We start from the raw sequence: 20,533 nt of genomic DNA on the forward strand, positions 1-20,533 counted from the left end.
TGCTGGCTTCCTCTGGTCACACAGGCCTACAGAGTGTCCATCCACCAAGTCCACGTCTCTCCTATTTAGAGACAAGGATGTTGTGCTGGACAATGTGGAATGCCTGGCACAAATCCAGGAACATGATGCCTGTCCCCCTTCCCTTGCCCACCAGCTCTGTTACCCCATCATGGAATTAACAGAATTGTCGGGGTTGGAAGGCACCTCCAGAGCTCACCGAGTCCAACCCTCTGCCAAAGCACGATCCCTAGGACAGGTCGCACGGGTTGGCGTCCAGACGGGGCTTGAATATCTCCAGAGAAGGAGACTCCACACCCCCCTGGGCAGCCTGTCCCAGTGCTCTGTCACCCTCACCAGGAAGAAGTTCTTCCGCATATTGGTGCGGAACTTCCTGTGCTCCACCTTGAGGCCACCGCTACTTGTCCTGTCCCCACAGACCACTGAGAAGAGGCTGGCCATTTCCCCCTGCGTCCCACACTTCAGATATTGATAAACACTGATCAGATCCCCTCTCAGGCTTCTTTTCTCAAGGCCCAACAGCCCCAGTTCATTCATAGAAGGACACCGGATGGAAATGCCACATCGGGTACTACCCAAACACCTGTCGACCAGCATTGGTTCCCCATGGAAGGGCCATGCCAACGTCCAGGAATCAAAGCTCAGCACCTCTTCCAGCCAGACCAGGTTGCGCAGAAGCAGCACAAGGCACCCTTTGCCTGCCCAGTGGCCTCCACCCCATCGCCTTCAGGTCCGGTGCCCACCAACTGCTGCAGCCCCACAGCCACGTTTGTGCCAGAGCAGCAGCAAGAGGCCCTGGGCACACACATCCACACAGTGACAGCACAAGACACAGCGGCCACAAACTGAAATGCCAGAAGTTCTACCCCATGAGAGAACAAAGTGTGTTTATTTAGAAAGAGGTCAGGCCCTGGAACAGGTGGCCTGTACCGGTTTGGTGGTTGGCAGGCTGTGCTACCGGTCCCTGCGCCTGGCCGGGCTGCGGGACCGGCTCCTTGCTGCACCGCCTTGCCTGGAGGGATTGCGGCCTCCCTGCTGGCGGCGTTCCCTTCTCCCAGAACTAGCTGGGGCACGGCGTTGCTGCCTGGGAGCTCGCTCCGAGGAGGCCGGGATGTGCCGCTGGGCCCTTGGAGCTGGGCTCCCAGCACCACCCCTCCTACTCTGCTGCTGGGGCCTCACTGTGCTTGGTCCCATGCTGGGCTCCTCCCGGCCTCGCCTGCGGGACCTGCTCCGATATGTGTTTGGAGCATTGCGAGGCTCCCTGGCCCCACGGCGCCAGCCGCTGCGCTGGCCCCCTGACTGTTCCCGTCCAGCTTGGCCACACCTGCTGCGCGACCTCCGCCGGGAGCGGCTCCTGCTTTCACGCTGATCACTGGAGAAATCCCGGCCTGTCTGTTGTTGCCGCTGCCTCCTTGCTGAGGCCGCCGGGATGGCCCTTTGGGGCCTTGGAGGGCTGGTCTGTGGCTGCCTCCTGCTTCTCCTGGTGGTGTATTGTGGGGCCTGCTGATTCCTGCTGTGGCCATCATGCTGCTGCTGCTCCAGGGTCCCAGACGGGTCTTGAATATCTCCAGAGAAGGAGCCTGAACAACCCCCCATGGCAGCCTGTTCCAGTCCACCTCGGGGCTGTGACTCCTTCCTTGGGTAGTCTGGCCCGATCACCCTCTCATTGAAGAACCTCTTCCTAACATCCAACCTAAACCTCCCTTGGAGCAGCTTCACACTATTCCCTTGCGTTCTAGCGAACATCTTGCTATTTCCAGGGACGTGTTTAACTCATGCTTCCACCTGCACTGGAGCTACACCAGCTTCACACCAGTCAGCCCAGTTAGGCACTGAGAGCAGTGTCCATGAGCACTCACAGTCACACTTCCCACCTACCTTTCACGCATCCAGCCCCGTAACGCTGGGCTAAACCTGGGGCTGGCAAAGGACTGCAGGAAAAGTCCTGTTTCCAGCCTGGGTCAGCCCTCAAAGCCCCAACTCTTTCGAGAACCCCTGACCTGACAGTGTGTGCTGCAGTTTTCCTTTTTGTGTTTTGATTTTGCTTGGCAGTGGAAACCGGCAGCACGGTAATCTCAGCCTCAGGGATTCCTCATCCCTGTAGCAGTACATCAGGGAGGGCAATTTTGGGGTGCCTTGGCTCCACAGAAGCCTCTGCTCATGCAAGGCCGCCCCGAGACTGCCATGTATGGTTTCATGGCGGGGGGGGGGGGGGGGAGGGGGGGCATCTGTGATGAACGCTGTGCTGCTTGGCAGCCACTGCTGTGCTGCAGATCACATGCTGTGGCAGCGTCCGGCTGGGGCTGCAAGCAGCTTACCAAGGTGTGTGGCCACCCCGGGCACAGCTCCAAGCAAGCATCAGCCTCCTGCCCTGAGGGGCTGAGCATCGAGGGGGGCAGGATGGTACCCTGCCCTCCCGGAGTACCCTGACAGCACTAACCAGGGCAACAAGCCTGTTTTTCAAGAGAGTTATGGTCTGCTGACTGCTCTGCTAAGATCTACTGTGATTCCACCCTGTCCTTGGACATGGCTGTGTCTGTATTTCCAGTCCCACATAGGGGCAGAGACATGCTTGGCCCAGAGCATGTCTATAGTTCATTAAGATGGACAGGCTAATTTTCACCTCCTGCCAGGCTGGGGGTTGTCAACACCAGCTTGCCAGTCTGGTGGCAGCATGGCTAAACCTGGTGGAAGTAAGGATGGACCCCAGTTGAAGGGCACTGTGTTTGACAGAGACAAAAATCGCTCCCAGCTCTTGTGCAGTTGAATGGATTGTTGGCTCAAATCTGAAAAGGGACCTGAAACTTGGTCTGCCTTGGAAAGAAATGGGACCATACAGGACACCTGTCTGTGCTTGAGAGGAGGAGGGACTTGTGGGAACACATCCCTTTATTCATGCATCACTTTCTGAATTCTTTTCCACATCAGTTTGATTCATGACCCCAGAAACCAACGTTTCCTCTTTTGCCGACCTTTTCTGGGCAGTTACGTGTCCCGGTGGGCACAGGGTCAGGCACAACTCCCCTGCCAGGAATCCTTGCTTGCTCCTTGATTATAATTCCTTTGTGCTCTTGCAGGCAGAGGAGAGGAGAACAGCAGAGAAAAGGAGATCTGACAGTGACAGAGGACCGGAAAGTGAGCACGGCCGGAAGGTGAGTGGGGCCCAGTGTCCCTCTGGGGAGACCCTTCCCTTGGAAGAAGAAACCAGGAGGATGTGCCTCCTCATCAGTGAGAGTTGCCTCAGTCCTAAAGCAGCAGTGTGCTCCACTGTTCATTCCTCTTGTCATATAAAGCTTTGCTGTGCTGCTAACACACCCGGAGCAAAGCGGCAGTGGAAAGAGATGGCAGGGGACCTGCCCTTCACACCTTGGCTGCTTAAGTGCCTAGCACAGCAGCAGGGATGCGTTATGCAGCTCAACATGTGCTCACCCATGGGGTTTCTGGTTTATCTCCCCAAAACATTTGCTTGTGGGTTGACAGGCTCCGGCCGTATTAGCTACAGCTTCTCACTTCCACAGAAGCTGGGTAGGATGGAGGTAAATTAAAGCACAGGCCTTCCCACTGACTGTTTAATGCAAAACCTGGAGGACATGCTGGTTCCCCGAAGCCTGCAGATGCTCTCAATTAATGGAGTGCAAATTGAATAGCCCCACCTCAGTGGGATTCATTAGGAGGACACAGATGGGCTCTTAAACATTAATTCCAGCTGACTACCCTGGAGCAGAACAGCAGAGCACCAGCTAAGCACAGCTATGCTGCAACTAAGGTGAGCTCCTGGTCAGGAACCAGCTCCCCCCGCCCTGTTCTGTGGGCCACACAGCCACCTCAACATCTGTCCACAAGAGAGCACAGACACCTGCCTCAGCCTTTCACAGCATCACCAGGTTGGAAAAGACCTTTAAGATCATCAAGTCCAACCGTTCCTGTCCTATGCTAAACCATATCCCTGAGCACCACATGTGCCTATCTGTTAAACACACCCAGGGGCGGGGACTCAGCCCCCTCCTTCGGCAGCCTGTTCCACAGCCTTTCCCTTGCTTTTGGCTTGCCCTTTGCTTACGGCCAATGTAATGATGCAGGGCACTTCCCTTGTTCTCTAGCTCTACAGGTTGAACCCTGCTCTCAGCAGCCATGTGCCACTCAGCTCTTTTGTGCTTGTCCTTTGAGTGCATCAGGATCCACCATGGCAGCACCCCCTGTGCCTTGCTGTGCCACAGCTGGAAGCTGTGGGAGCACCCAAGCCAGGGACCTGTGCTTGCCCTTGTGTTGTCCTGGTGCACCATGCCTTTCTGCGGACCTTATCTCTCCTTTCTTGGGGATGCAGCTCAGGTCCCCCAGATCCTGCCAGAGAACAAATGGAGGAGCAATTACTGCCACCCCGTCTCCAGCCCACGCAGGTGGGTCTCCTTGGTAACAGGGCTTTCAGTCACTTTTTCCCCGCTGCTCTGCTTTTAGCAGTGCTGTGGAGTTAATTCCTGTTTGGGGATGGGGTGAGGGTGTCTGGCATGGAAGGGCACGTGATCAATTATCTGCTGGTAATTAGCACCCCAGGGCTTAAGCTATTTTCTACACAGTGTTGCTTGACAACACACCAATAGCCAGTTGGCTCCTGTTTGCACCACGGCCATTAACCTGGCAGCTGGGTTACCCCCCGCATCACATGTTAGGTCAGCTCTGAACTGTCTTTTCATCAGGCTTTCAATTTATGAACAGTGGCAGCCCTTAACTGGTCTGTCATGGGGAGGATTGGTAAACCAAGAGGCTGAAAGTGATGAAGGTGGAAAGCCTCTTCGCTCCGAGAATGCGGCTCTTGGCACTCGGATACGTGTACCCTGTGACTGTGGGCTCCTGTGAGCACCTGGCTGTCTGCCTTCTCCTGCTTGTCAGGGTGAAGGGTTTTGTAGGCATAACAAAGTGTCCTGAAGTCTTCAGGTGGGACAATTCATCATCCCACTGCATCTTTTATGGGAGCTCAGCCTCTCAAACTCTGTTGGGATATGTTGTGAGCACTCCAGGAACAACTATATGACATAAGTGAACCTTAGCAAAGTTCCGCTTCCTGGAAAACTGGAGAATCCCAGAATCACCAGGTTGGAAAAGACCTTTAAGATCATCCAGTCCAACCGTTCCTGTCCTGTGCTAAACCATATCCTTGAGCACCTCATCTACCCGTCTGGTAAACACATCCAGGGGCAGGGACTCAACCCCCTCCCTGGGCAGCCTGTTCCACATCCCCACAACTCTTTCAGGAAACAACTTTTCCCTAACATCTGATCTGACCCTGCCCTGGTGCAGCTTGAGGCCATTTCCCCTCATCCCATCTCCTGTCACCTGGCTGAAGGGACCATCGCCCACCTCTCTGCACCCTCCTGTCAGGTCAGTGTAGGCAGTGAGAAGGTCTCCCCTCAGCCTCCTCTTCTCCAGGCTGAACACCCCCAGCTCCCTCAGCTGCTCCTCATAGGATTTGTCCTCCAAATATGTGGGTTTAAAAACTTCAGGTGAGCAGGAACACAGCAGGTGAAAGCCGCTGCCTGCAGGTGAAGTGACTGCACAATGAGGTGAATCGATCCTGTGACCATTTGCACCCTGAGCTACTGGGGCACGCTTTAGAAGTTTGTGATCCGGGACTGAATATCTGGAGTGAAAAACTACATCTTAAGGGCAGCTGCTTCACAAATCAGGAGGTTAGAGAGCACTGCAAGAGCCAAAGAACCATTATGGTTTAGGTTAGGGGAAGGACAGTGAAGTCCCATCTGATTAAGGCACAAGGAATGTGTATTGATGGCAAAACCCAAGGGTTCAGGTGGAAGCAATTTTAATCCTTTGAAACACAACACTGTTCATATCATCTGGAGGAAGGGGAGCAACTTTTCAGAAACACCTTGCCACAAATTATCACTGTGATAGCTGAATATCCCTGGGAGGGAATGGTTGCTTGTTCTGATTTGGCTCTGGATACATAATGTGACTCCAGGCAAGCTGGGTAACTTCTCCCACCTCAGTTTCCCTCCGTGTAGACTCCGTTAGCCCTGGGACCAGTACATTTAGGCTATGGGCAAAGCAGAGCCCTTTGGTGTGCACATCACTTCAGAGAGCGGAGCTGCAAGTTGTTTTCAAATGTTACCAGGCATTTCTGGTGACAGTGACAGCACAAAGCGCAGCAAAGGTGCCTGTTTCGGATATTTTATTAAGAAGCTCTTTTGCCTTCACTAGGAGGGTGGAAAGTCAGTCCAGAGGAGCCCTGGAGATCTGAGCTTCCCCATGACTGGACGGGAACGCTCAGAGTACATACGCTGGAAGAAAGAGCGAGATCAGATTGACCTGGAACGACTGGCACGTCACAAGAACGCAAAGGGCGAGTGGCGACGCGCGTGGGATGTGGAGAAGTCGGAGCACATGTAGGTTCTCCGCTGTTCCGGGGTGGTTTATCTGCAGCAGGCCATCTAAAGCCAGCAGTGAGATCTTGCTCAGATATTCACTGATGATCAAATCCCATGCTGTTGCGTGCCCTTTCCTCACCAGATCCCCACTGCTGTCTCTTCCTGACCATGTCTGTCAGTGGGACTACATATCAGAGAGGTTGTATTTTGTTTCTGACATGAGGTCTCCTACCCTGATAGGAGATACCAGGTGCTGACAGACATTGCCTGCTTGTGGTTCCACCATAGTTTGGACTGTAGGAGAGAGGGGAGTGTGCATCACAGCTCACTCTACGTCTGGAGGGTCCTCACTGTCTCCACATGGACAGGAGGGGTGCAGGTGCTCTTCTAGAAACAAGGGTGGACACACTCGCGTTGCTAGTCCACAGGTTTTCTCACCGCCCTGCTTGTTTCTCCTTTTCAATCATGGGGCAGGCCAACATTCCTAAATCCTCCACACCTCATAAACTAGTGGGGCTAGATCACTTCAAAGGTCCACCTTGTGATACGGGAGAAATGCCTGGGGATGGCGATATGGGAGAGCTCCTAATGGGGTCTGACACTTCCCTACTTTAAACACTGTTCCTCTAACTCTGCTTGTTCAGCTGGTCACACCAGCTTTGGAGGATGACTTGGCACTTGCAGCAGGAAGAGGGTTTGATAGGGTGTGGAGGTAGGGAATGTCACTTAGGCTTGCTGGTAAAAGAGTGCACAGGGCAGGGAGAGGGGACAGCCTTTTGGCTGAGGGATGGGACCAAATATAAAGATTTTTAGTCCCTGAGGTCCTAAAAATTAGAGGTGAATTGACTTAAGTGGGTGCTGAGGTTGCTGTCAAGACAGTTCTGAGCCCTGCTGTTCCCCTGTACATCAACTTTTAAGAGAAAAGCTGTGATGCCCAACAGGCAGGACTAGAAACCAACTGAATGAGCCTGATGCAGAGGTCTGAAGCTAATTCAGATTGTGATTAGGAGCTTGGGAAGCTGCATTTGAACCTCGTACAGTTGCACCAAAGGCATCTGTAGGCTTCATGGATGTTCAAAGAATGAAATATATATATTTATATATATTTATATGTGGGGACTGATGTAAAGGTTTTGGAGGTTCTCCTTTGGGGTAGAATTGCCTCACAGCCTCATTTCTTCTGGCTAGTGCCTGCAGTTTCAGCTCCTGCTGATGAACCTGCATATATTTGCCAGTAGTCAGGCGCAGAAGGGCCGAAGGCTGGAGCCTGCGTCGTCTCGAGGTCTCCTGCCCACGCTTTTGCACGCTGGAGGAGAACGGTCAGGTCTGACAATGCCTGTTTTTAACCTGCAGGTTTGAAGAGGACTTTGTTAAGGATGGGGAGCCAGCCTTGGATAATCCCAGCAATAAGAAAGGTTGGCAAGGGACACCTAGACTCTGTCCTGATGCTAGTGAATGCTGATTGTGCGAATCCCAGTGCCACAGCAGCTGTCACAGCTGTCAGTTGTGAAACTCTGCTTTCCTGGGCCAGTGCCTCTGAGCGCAGCGTTGGGGTCTCTGCCCTCTCTGCTTTGCAGAGTGCTCAGGGGATGGGATTTGAGCGTCTGGGTGTTAGTGCTTCTTACCTTCCCAGGGAGAGCAGCGGCACCATTTCTGCAACCTCGTATGAAATGATATGGAGGCTCAGCACTGCCTCCTTTCCCAAACACTGGTTTGAGAGGCAATCCTATTCCAGAGCACATCTCTGATCCCTGTGGCACATGCTGGCTTATTTACTAGCCTAAGTCCATCGTGACTCCTGTTTCTCAGGAGATGGACTGGCAGAACAAAGCTTTCCCTTGTGACACCCTATTTGAATGCCAGGCTTTCTGCTGCATGTCCATTAGAGAACCTCACTCACTTCTGTACATGGCTTTCCTTTGTCCTTCCAGGGGGAAGAAACGCACGGAAATTCCAGCACAGGTCCTTTCCTCCCGACGGGAGAGGTGAGTAAAGCACATGGCTGGGCTGCATCACCCCACTAAATGTCAGCACCTCTGCAGTGCCCTCGCACAGACAACTTTTGTCAGGCACTCTCCCAGGTTCAGAGGGCCTTTTGGGAACATACCTCGTGCCTGCTCTTGTAGCTGTGTGGTAACGGAGAACAAGAACCTGTTTTCCAAGAACAACACGAGGTACACTGTATCCAAGGAATCAGATTTAAAACTAGAATTGGAATTTGGAATAAAAAAACCCAGAAGAAACAGTCCTAAATTCTCAAGTTGTATTTATTGCTTTAGAAAATAGACATACAGTCTGCATACAGCTTCAGGGGCTTCCCCATGCAGAGGTATTCCCCATGCAGACATGTTGGCCCCTTCACTAGTCCGTCAGCTGGTTCTTGCTTTTGTGTGACATTTCCAACCTGTCTCATAGGCGGAGGACAGCACGGAGTGAACGTGAGCGATCCTGGTCCGAAAGCAGTCCCAGCTGTGAGCAGCCGAGCCAAAGGAAAGGACAGGCTGACCGGCAGAGCCAGAAGGTGAGGAGGCTGGCAGCACTCCTGCGAGCTAGTGGTTCTGATGTGCATGTCTAGGTCTCATTCCTTGCCTGGTTGTGAAGAGGGATGGGCAAAAAGAGGTATTGTTCCATGGATCTTTTCAGATGAGTTCATGTTGGCTGGGACCAGGTCTGGCAGGGCGTAACTTGCTGGAGTTTGTGGTACTTGTGAAGTTCATCATCACTGTACTGGTCCTCTGCATCCACTCACTGCAGAACAGCTGGGGAGAGAGGGGATTTGGTGACTCAGGGTAATCTGGCACACACCCCAGCAAGATTCTGAATGCATTTTACCTGATTTCAAGGTGCTGCTGATACAGAGGAGCAGCCTCCAAGGATAGTTCCCAATGAACCAATGGAAACTGAGATTGCTACAGTGGTACAGATGGATTTCCCTCCTTACTAACTGTTCTTAAGGATGCGAGGAAGGAAGTGGACAGGTCCTGCCAGCTGTGGGTAGCACACAGCAGCACAATAGTTCCAGACAAGTAATTTCAGAATATCAGCAAAGCTAAATGCATTTTACAGGTTCGCCCACATCCTCCCAGGGGCCCCGCCTTCCCTGCCGCTCTCCATAATTAAATTTCAGCGCAGTTTCCTGGAGCCATGCTGACGGTTTAATAACAGTAATCACCTTCCCAGCGCTGCCGTGCCCTTTAGTGGGCAACAAAGGGATGAGGAGTTGATTACATACCCTGAGCCTCTTCGTTTATCCAGAACACAAACCCATTCCAGTAGCTTTTAATGTCAGCATTCTCCAACCACCCGGGTCAGTTCTGACCCGTGAAGCTGAGCAGATACATAAACAGATACATGCTTTGCAGGGCTGCTCCCAGTACTGCCTGGAAGAAATCGGTTCGCCGGAGGCCAGCTGCTGCCTGCTGTTACCTGGCTGCAATGAGGGGCGTTGGGGAGCATCTGTGTACGCAGGATCCTGCTGTGTCACGACAGATCACAGAATCACAGAATTGTAGGGGTTGGAAGGGACCTCGAGAAATCATCGGGTCCAACCCCCCTGCCAAAGCAGCTCCCTAGGACATATTGCACAGATAGGCATTGAGACGGGTCTTGAATATCTCCAGAGAAGGAGACTCCACACCCGCCTGGGCAGCCTGTCCCAGTGCTCTGTCACCCTCACTGTGTAACAGTTCTTCCATGTGTTGGTGTGGAAATTCCTGTGCTCCAGCTTGAGGCCATTGCCCCGTGTCCTGTCTCCAGAGACAACTGAAAAGGGGCCGGCCATTTCCACCGGCATCCCATACTTAAGATATTTATAAACATTAATAAGGTCTCCCCCTTAGTCTTCTTTTTTCAAGGCTGAACAGCCCCAGCTCACTCAGCCTTTCCTCATAGGCGAGATGCTGCAGGCCCTCAATCATCTTTGTAGCTCTCCTTTGGACTCTCTCCAGGAGATTCCCGTCTTTTTTATACCAGGGAGCCCAGAACTGGACACAATACTCCAGATGGGGCCTGACCAGGGCAGAGTAGAGGGGGAGGATCACCTCCTTTGACCTGCTGGCCACACTCCTCCTGATGCACCCCAGGATCCCATTGGCTCTCTTAGCCACCAGGGCTAAGAGATGTAGGTCTGTGATGCAGAACCTGGCACTGCGTTAAGCCTGGGGATGTTCTAAAGTTCCTTTTGTTTCCAGTGGCTGTGTGTTGAGGAAACGCACCTGAGCAGCTGTAATGCTCAGCTAGTTAAGCTATGGACTGGGAGTCATAGGATGGTTTGTGTGGGAAGGGCCCTCAGACCCCCTGCCATGGACAGGGACATCACCATCCCCAGCCCAGGGTGCTCCAAGCCCCATCCAGCCTGGCCTTGAGCCCTGCTAGGGGTCCTGGAGCAGACTCAGCTTCTCTGGATACACTGTGCCAGGGCCTCCCCGCTCCCTGGAAAGGATTTCTGCCTCCCAGCTCCAACCCAGCTGCCCTCCTGCAGCTGAAGGCTGTTCCCCTAGGCCTGGCCCTTGCTGCCCTTGGCACCAGCCCCTCTCCAGCTCTCCTGGAGTCCCTTAAGGGATGGGAAGGGGCTCGGAGCTCTCCTCAGCAGCAGCCTTCTCTTCTCCAGGTTGAGCCAGCCCAGCTCTCCCAGCCTGGCTCCAGAGCAGAGTTGCTCCAGCCTTTGGATCATCTCCATGGCCTCCTCTAGACTCACTCAAAAAAATCTACTCTAAACCTAATCTAGATCTACTTACAGCATAAAGATGGGCCATCTTCTGTCTTCCTCAGCCCTTTTAGTTAATCATACTTTTAAAAACCAAACTTAATTTTGATAAATTAATGGAGAGGATTGACAGCATGTGGATAATCAAGTTGGCTTTGTTTGCAAGTCCCATTGCGCCTCTTCCCATTCTTCTGCTCCATCCCCAAGTAAATGTACTCACATGAGAAAAGCTGCTGAGATGTGCTTATGCTCATGCTCAGTCTCCAATAGCTGCTGGCTCCAGCACTGGGAATTGCTGCTGTTCCAGAGGATGTGTGGGATCGCTATGCCAATAGATGTGCTTTCTGCGGTTACTTTCTGATAAGACTTCAGGCTGGAGGCTGGACACTGCTGTTCAGAGCTGTGAAAGCTGCAGTGATTACCCCCAGTCCTGGCCTACTGGAGAACACTAACCCACCAAGGGCAAACTAAACTCCCAGACCCAAACAACTACCCTCAGGAGTAAGCGTGGTTCTGCTTCTGGGGGTTGCCACTGAAATTTGGTTAGTTGTGGTGATAAAAAGGACAGGGAGCTGGCCAGAGAGAGAGAAATAAGATGTAAAATGTGATGGGCACAGAGCAGAGAGGGCTAAATGAAACCAACAGGGTCAGGAAGCTGGGAAAGATGAGCATTTTTAAAGGGACAGGCTATGAGACAATAAGGGAAGCACTAAAAACCAGGGACAGGGAGAGGCATAGAAGGGAAATGTATGAGCAGGAATTACTTCAGGAGCTGCTCTGCAGGAGAGAAAGGAAGAATACATCCACCTGATATTGTATATCAGAGGTTAAAGCATGGGTAGTTCTTGGGCAGACGCTACGACCCTCTCAGTGCTTGTAAGGTCTTTAACAGACACGAACAACCTGACTTGAGGTCATCAGCCTTTATAAAATGTAGTGCTTCTTACGGAGTACAGCCTTAATTCCTAAAATCTCACACCAGCCCTGGGCTGAACCCAAAACTCTTCTCTGCTCCATGGACGCTGTCGTTGTACGATTTAGATGCATAAGGCTGGTTTGTTGTGTGCTGGAAGCAGATGGCAAAGGAAAGCGGTGCTGGTTTTGAGCAGCTTCTTGGAATGGACAAAGAGTTTGTTGTTTACCTTTTCTAGGCAGGGCGGATGGATGAATGGATGGATGGATGGATGGATGGATGGATGGATGGATGGATGGATCACACTATGATCTTCTCCCTCTGTGCCACAGCCCATGAGTCCTGCCACGGGCTCCATGTCAGACCCAGGTGAAGGGATGAGAGCTTGTCCACTCCCCTATATCCATCTCTTCTCCTCAGCAAAGGTTGTTATACCCCAAAGCATGCCTATGACAGGCAGATGCTGACTACTTTCCAGAAATCATCACAGGGTCTTAAGCCATTTCTTCTACGCTGAGCTCTCAGCCGTGCACTGAGGAAGGCCTTGGCTAGCTGTCCCATGGCAGGCATTTAACTAAATAATGCTAGGCTGGGTTTTAATGTTTGGTACAGTCTGCTGCAGAGCCTTCGACTGGCCAGCTTGGAGCGGTTTCATGACATCTCAACGAGCTGCCCCTTGTTAGTGGCCCTCAGACTTTTCTGCAGCAGTATCTGTTGGCTTCTGCTCCAGAGCTCGGAGGGGTCACTGTTCCTCCTTCAGCAAGTGGAACAGCCAGCATCATTTCAGACTGAATAGAGCTGTACCTGGGTATCAGCACTTCCACCTGTTCTAATAACACAGGGTTACTCCCTTGCTTTGCTCACCTCTTCCCAATTCCTTCCCCCATTAGCAGATTCATGCCGGGGTCCAGCAGACCTAAGATCCCCAGTGCCCTGGAAATGCCTGATTGAAGCACACCAAAGCACACCAGCAACAGCAATTGGTTCAAAGTAGCAGTGGTTTCTGGGGTGCATTCTTTATCTGGGGAGAGAGGAAGGTCAGCTAGATTGAGGTTTAGCACCTTCTCTTGGGAGGCCCAGAGGATGTCCCACAGGGAGGGTGGGTTGCAGAGAGGATGTCTGGCTTGTCAAGGGCTTCCACAGCCAGCTTCTTTCCTCACGACGAACTGGGAGCCATGCTATCCAGTATGTTTTTTCCTCCCGTGCAGAGGCTTGGAAGCTTTTTAGTGCCTTAAACTCCATTAGGGCTGCTGGGTTCCATCAGGATCTTGTTTGTATCCATTCAATGGCTCCAAGGTCTCCATTTTATTTGCTGTTTGCTGTACTCCGTGCTTACCAGCTACAGGGGTGAAACTACAAGAGGTACCTTAAACACTACTAATGTGAGCAGCTGGAGTATGGGCTCGTGCCATAAAGTCCTTGCCTTCCTGTGGGGACCTGGGACGGGCCCCGCAGAGGCAGTCTAGAGAAGAATTAAATCTCACATGTTGTACTTTAAGAGTATGTGGCAGGGAGATACGTGTGTGTGTGTGTGTGTGTGTGTGTGTGTGTGTGTGTGTGTGTGTAAGATGTTGGCTGTGTGTGTGATGTGACGCGGCAGGCACACCCAGAGCAGGGTTACGGAGACCCCTCCCTGCCGGCAGCGCTGCCCGGCCATGTTCAGATTTATATTCACCCTGGCAAACCCAAGCAGGCGAAAGCAAGCGGCTCGGCCCGCGGCCCTGAACTGAGCCGTGTCTCTCTTTGGCATGGGGCTCCTGCAAATTTATTACAGGGTCAAAACACGCTTATGGGAATCCTTGGAAGAGACAGCCTACTAAGCATGACTCACCACAGAGAGACCATCTCCGGCTGGAGAAATCCCAGAGCCACACATTTCTGAATGCTGGGGAGGTGGTTAAGGCATTTGCCCTCTTTTCAAACTCTACGTGAAGCAGCTGGTAGTGATACTGAGAGGGGAAGAGAGCCTGGGCTAGCTGGACCTTCAGTGTGATCCTTACGGACAGTCTTGCAGTCTATTTGCAGTTTCCATGTCTCCAGTCTTCCAAGCTCCTTCAAAGCAATTATATCTTTCACTGTCCTCTGCTGTGGAGCTCTGGGACACTTGGGCACTGCCAGGCAAGCAGGCCAAAACTGGGGCAAACATCAGCGTAAGCAAACCACCTATTTTATTAGTCTATCAAGAAATTGTCCATTCTGGCAATTGGATTTTATGTTTCATTATGTTTAGAATCACACCAACCAGTTCACTAAGATTTAGTGATCTCAGGTGAGTGTCCTGGGATGGGCTGAGTGCTTTGCAGGTGCCAAAAGGAACCAGACCAGTTCTGTCTGTCACCTTTATCTCTCCTTGCCTGGTGGAGGGGCTCAGACAAGGAATGCGTGGTTCTGTTAGAAATTCCTTCCCAGGGGCCAGGCAGGGAGCCTGTCACTTGAAGGCCTACATTCTGGTTTATTTATTTATTTATTTGTTTGTTTATTTATTTATTTATTCATTGACAGGTGGGATGCAAAAGAAGGCGAGGACATGTCTTTTCTGAAGGATGACCTTGACAGCCAGGTGAGTTCATCAGTCAAGGCTGGCAGCTGAGTTTTCTCCAAGCATGCAGTGTCGGGAAGGTTGGAGGCTCTCAGCCAGCATGGAGCTGTGAGACCTCTGTATTGGGGTACGTGTACCCCTTGCTAGCACTCTCCACACTGCGTGATGCGAGAGCAACTTTGGTTTTGCACTGAGCCTCCATCAGCCCATCCTCCCTTATTCTCATCTCTGAACACTTCCCCACCTACATCCTTTGCTTCCTTTAATGGCCTCCATCAATTTTTCCCCTAGCAGTGTGAACCATCACAGCCAAGCACATACTGGTATTTTAACATGCTGAACTAAATCTCTCTTTTCTCAGAGGAGCCTTGGTACAGACAAGCGGAAGAGCAGAGGTGAGGAGGGGATGGAAGAATACTGCACAGCTGAGCTGGAGGAGAAGGTGAAACAGCCAAGCCCCCAAGACCATGGGGCCTTCCTGTCACAAAGGCTACGAGGTGGAAAGGTCCAGTCTGCCCACAACGGCCAGAAGGAGGAGCGGAGAGGAGCAAAGGGCTTCAGTGTGGAGGGGACTGCAGCCAACACGGATGACTTGGAGCCAGGGCCCCAGTCAAGTAAGGAAGGTGTTGGGGAAAATGCCAATGGGAAGCCTGGCACTGCTGACATCTCCCAGGAGGAGAGCGCTAATGGCGCTGCTTCACAGAGCAGCCTTCCAAGCACTGTGCAAGCCACCAGGCATGGCAGTGAGGACACCTCGTCATTGCCTGTGGGGGCGAATGTAGACAGAGCTGGCTTAGAGAACAACACAGCCCCAGAACTGCAGTCCACTGAGGACTCTTCAAACAGCCACGGAGGAGAGCTGGACACAGCAGCAGGAGATAGACTGGATGCGGGTCAAGGACAACTGGTGAGAAAAAGAGAGGAGGAAGTGACCTCAGATGCTGCCCTTCAGGGACAGACACTGGCACTGAAAGGCAGTGAAGATGCTGAAGGCACTGAACTCAGAGAAGAGCCTCTGCCCCCAGGGAATGCCAGCTCTGACAAGACTGTTGTGTCTGAGCAGGACACAGGAACATCACAGGATAGGGATGGGGACCAGCCTGAGGATTGCAAGGACAAGGACAGTGGGGACACTGTCAACTAGCAGAGATTGCACCGGCTTGCCTGAGACAGAAGGTGAGTCCCTGGCCCCATTCCCCATGGTGCGTTTGCTATCCCATTAACGCTCTTATCCCTAGTGCAGGTCTACAACTCCATGTTCTGTGGCCCTTATGGCACCACAGCAGATAATGTAATCATCAGCAGTGATATGGATCCCTCAGGCAGTTTGAATCTGTGCATCACACAGACTGCCCTGACATGGGTGGGGAAACAATGGGAAGTCAGAGGGAAGAATCTGTGCAGGAAACTGGACTGCTGCGTCTGGTTGGTGATAGGGATTAGTCAGGGCACCAACTGACACTATTCCTGTGAAGGGATAACCTCAGGAAGGATAGCGGGGTGACTAACACCATTATCACAACTACAGTAACTTGAGGTCAGGTGCCTTTCCCAAAACACCCGCAGATCGGTAGAGGCCCATCTCACGGACAGTAATTGGAAGAAGGTGGAATGCATCTGGGATTCTCATCCCAGTGCAAGGTCTGTGAGTGCTATACGTGGTAACACTAATGTGCAAGGCAGTGTGCAACACAAAGGTGAGAGGGTTCCTGCTGAAAAGGCTTATGAACCAAACACAAAGGAGGAAGAACCAATACGGTTACATAGCAAAGCTCCAGGTTTTACTCAAGCAAAGAAGTTTCTTCCTGAAAGGCAAATGCAGAACAAGAAAAGCCAGGAGAAAGAACACAGCAGGGTAGGCAGAAAAGCAAGACAGAGGAAGGGGCAAGGAGAGACAGCAGGGGCCCTTTGGCAGTTACATCTGCAAGACCTGTTCTTTCCAGGCACTGTCACGTGCAGGTCAGGAAGTCATGCCCACAGGTGTGAGGTCGGACCAGTAAGTCAGGATGGGATTCTACCACCAGGTTAGGCAGCAAGGTTGCAATTCACCTGGCTCTGGCTGAGCCCAGAGGCGCCTAACTTATCTGGGCTTCATTTCTCTTCAGAGGAGAGAAATGAGCACTTCCAGGATGCAATCCAGCTTGCCTGACACCCGAATAGCTCTCAAGATACTCCTGGCTTCTTCCTCTCAGTAGAGAGGCAGCAGCTATATTCCATAAGTAGGAACTCCAGGCAATTAGCTGCTCAAAGCTAGGCTGGACTGCCCCCACCAAGTGCCTTTCCCCAATTCCAGCAGGCATTTCTTCAGACCCCGGCCCAGCAGCTTCTCACCAGGGATTGCTTTGTATTCATCCCCGAGGTAGAAATGAGCTTAGGGATGAAGTGGTTAAGCTGCTAACAAAAAGACTTTCACCATAATCCAGTACTATCCAAAAGGCACGTGGAAGTGCAAGCGTTACAGCTTTTTGAAAAAAGACAAAGCACCAAGAACCAGCAGGAGCTGGCTTTGTGCTTGAACTAAAATTCCTTCAAGTGAAGGAAATTAATTCCAACAGCACTGATGAAAATGTTCAGAGACACCCAGGTGCACACAGAGAGACTTCGCTGTCCAGGCCATGCCTCTCCAACCTACCAAAAATCCTCACCCCCCCCTTCCCCCAAGCAAAGGATGAAAGTTACCCTGAGTGAGAGAAGTAGTCCTTAATTAGAGGAAACAATACACTACAGCATTTTATTGTCATCTCAACAATGGAGATTCCTATGGTTTGGTAATAGGGCCTGAGTCCTCTTCAGCATGGCTCTTTACTACATCACTCCTGAGTTTGTTACAACAGCATTATTACTTAATAATAACCATAGCCTGATGTCTTGGAGAAGAGAAGCAACCTAACCTGGTGGCTACACTCACACAGCTTAGCTTGGCTAAGCTGGAACTTGAGACTGGCATTGTGCTCTGAAAGCTGGGCTTGCTTGGAAACATCACGGGTAGAATGTTGGGGGAAATGAGGGATTAGCTGGTATCCCAGCTACCCTCTACCCTGTCATCCTGCCCTCCTTCCTATCTGCAGTGCTCACTGTCCCCGGCCTGATCATGCCCCCTCCCCAACATACTTCTGCCCCACGTTCCTCTTTCCCAAACAGTTTCAGAAGTTTCCAGGCATGTCCAAACTGTGCACATAGCATCACGTACTGCCTTTTGAGGCAGACAAATTAATGCAAGGTACTTTTCTTAATATTCCCTGTAATTTAGGTGATGCTTCAGATTTCAGGGCAGGATATGGCCAGGTCACCTGGGGAGAGCCAGCCTCTAACCTGAGTGGCCGTGCTGAGCTGTGCTGGGATCACAAGACCAGCTCCATCAGACCTTGCACTGATAGGACATGCTTTCATTCTTTCTAGTCCTCCATTCACAGCAGAGACATGAGGATGTATTCTCTGAGCACTCCAGGCTGCTCGTTTCACCTGAAGGTTCCTCAGAAGCCCCTGACTTTCTCGCTGGCAGAGCACCCATGGAGGTGCCAGAGCGAGCCGGAGCAGTGGTGTGTGTGGCCTCCAGCACAGCAGTGGGTTTCTCTGGGTTTGGTTTTGTTTTTTCATTCCATCAAGTGCAGAAGCATTTAGGGAATGAGTGCTCGAGTACTGCTTGGCTGTTAGTCTTTAACAATGTTCTAGGGCACCACTATCACCCCCTGTCTGCTGAAGTCACCACAAAGCAATTTGACCTCCACCTTTGGAGAGGGATTGGCTCTCCCAAACAACACCATTTGCAGACAGAGCGAATTCTGACCTGATTGGCAACGGGAAGAAGAGCCAAGGGGAAGAGGGGCCTGCCGTCAGCTGTCAGCTCCCTGCATCCAAATTGGTCAGGAGCATCCCTTGGCAGGCAAAAAAGAAAGAGCAAGACCTGGGTTTCTCTAGGCTAGCTCAGCACAACCCAAACAGTTCATCTGCAGGGCTTCACAGCAGGGCTTTGAGGAGCAACAGAATAGCAATGATTAGAACAACGGCCACCAAAAAACCGAAAGCTCTTGGCTCAAATCGGTTAAGTTGTCAGCGTGTTTGGAATGAAAAGGTTTCCTGTCTGCTCCTGCCATTGCTTTGAAGTTCCCAAATCAAATGACAGGCTGCACAGGTGGGTCATAAACACCCACTGGCTGCTCACAGTCACTTCCCAGGTCCCTTGGATTCTGTTTCCTAGTGCTCTACAGGTTAGTTTTAGACCACAGTATGGATAGCAAGCTGCAAAGCATGACACTATTTCCATGGCCTCCTCCCTGAGATATCATTTCACAGCAGTTCTTTGGAGCTGAGTCCCTCAGGAGTGACCCATTTGAGGGGTGTTTGAATCCTTGGCTGGGTTTTTCTTTCTAGTTGGCTTTATTTCTTTGGCTTCCAGAGCCTGATACCTGCAGCTGACTCCAGAAGATGCTTTAGGGCAAGGATTGCCCAAAGTGCAACCCACAGGAAACCTGCATTCCATAGGAAACCTGCATTGGTCAGAGCCATTGTACATGGCCCACAGAGGGGCTTCACGGGGCTGGCCATCCTTCAGGGAAACATCCCTGCATCTGCTCGAGTCCTTTCACATGTGGAAGCCTGTGTGGTGGGCTGATGATGCTGCCTTTTCCAGCCTAATAAACAGGGCAGCACTGTCAGGCAGAGGTAGGATTAGCAAGAACCAGGAAAGAGTATCATTTGGGAAGCTGAAAGGGCAGAAAGACCAAGTGTTTAACAAAGAGATATTAGAACGCAGAATCACAGGTCTGTTAATTCCTTTCCTGTCTCATTCCATGACTTCAGGTGCCCAAAGCACATCAATCACTTTGTCTCATGGCTCAAGTATGGGATGAGGATGGGTTGAGGTTTAACAATGCCAAGTGCAGTGTCCTGCACATGGGATGCAACAACCCTGAGCAGCACTACAGGCTTGGGGGAGACTGGCTGGAGAGCTGTCAGGCGGAGAAGGACCTGGGGGTGTGGGGTGACTGCCAACTGACCATGAGCCAGCAGTGTGCCTGGGTGGCCAGGAAGGCCAAGGGCATCCTGGCTTGTGTCAGAAATAATGTGGCCAGTAGGTCTAGGGAAGTGACTGTGCCCATGTACTTGGCATTGGTGAGACCGCACCTCGAGTGTTGGGTCCAGTTCTGGGCCCCTCACTACAAGAAGGACATTGAGGTCCTGGAGTGTGTCCAGAGAAGGGCAGCCAGGCTGGGGAAGGGGCTGGAGGACAAATCCTATGAGGAGCAGCTGAGGAAGATGGGGGTATTCAGCCTGGAGAAGAGGAGGCTGAGGGGAGACCCTCTGACTGCCTACACTGACCTGACAGGAGGGTGCAGAGAGGTGGGCAATGGTCTCTTCACCCAGGGGACAGGAGATGGGACAAGGGGAAATGGCTTCAAGCTGCACCAGGGCAGGGTCAGATCAGATGTTAGGGAAAAGTTCTTACCTGAAAGAGCTGTGGGGATGTGGCATAGGCTGTCCAGGGAGGGGGTTGAGTCACCATCCCTGGATGTGTTTACCAGATGGGTAGATGAGGTGCTCAGGGATATGGTTTAGCATAGGACAGGAACAGGTAGATTTGGTAACCTTAAACATCTTTTCCAACCTGGTAATTCTGTGATTCAAGAAGTCATTAAGGAACAGGTAGTCCTGAGAGGCCAGTTTGAGGCTGGGGGCTGGCAGCTCACATGTACTGTTCACCGGTTGATGCTCACGCTTGAATTCCATGTCTGACTCTATCGATCTGACGTTGGGCCAACACAATGACATGGCTATCCTGGAAGGAGAGGTTCACTCTATGGTGTGAGAACAAGAGTAACACAAGTTCTCTGTAGACAAAAGACTTCATGTGGCTGGGTAAATGGGTTGTTGTTAAGCCAGAAGCCACATCTTGGTAAATCCAGGCCAGCAGGAAAACTTTACTGTGTCCGTGTAGCCAGTGGACATTATAACCAGGGAATGCCCTCAAGTGCCTGCAG

General features: G+C 51.8%; 1 protein-coding gene across 1 annotated transcript in view; it reads left to right on the forward strand.

Moving 5' to 3' along the window:
* CCDC9B (coiled-coil domain containing 9B) overlaps positions 1-15,699 on the forward strand; it is a gene marked incomplete at both ends in the record, with an annotated part of 47,516 nt that extends 31,817 nt beyond the window's left edge. Inside the window, 7 exons of the mRNA XM_084262971.1 lie at positions 3,096-3,170; positions 6,232-6,416; positions 7,752-7,813; positions 8,330-8,383; positions 8,814-8,919; positions 14,519-14,576; positions 14,917-15,699. Of these exons, the coding sequence (XP_084119097.1) occupies positions 3,096-3,170; positions 6,232-6,416; positions 7,752-7,813; positions 8,330-8,383; positions 8,814-8,919; positions 14,519-14,576; positions 14,917-15,699 (1,323 nt within the window). The remainder of the gene's footprint in view (positions 1-3,095; positions 3,171-6,231; positions 6,417-7,751; positions 7,814-8,329; positions 8,384-8,813; positions 8,920-14,518; positions 14,577-14,916) is intronic.
* Between the last annotated feature and the right edge of the window lie 4,834 nt (positions 15,700-20,533).

Source organism: Gallinula chloropus (assembly GCF_964237585.1).
Source record: "Gallinula chloropus genome assembly, chromosome: 4".
NCBI lineage: Eukaryota > Metazoa > Chordata > Aves > Gruiformes > Rallidae > Gallinula > Gallinula chloropus.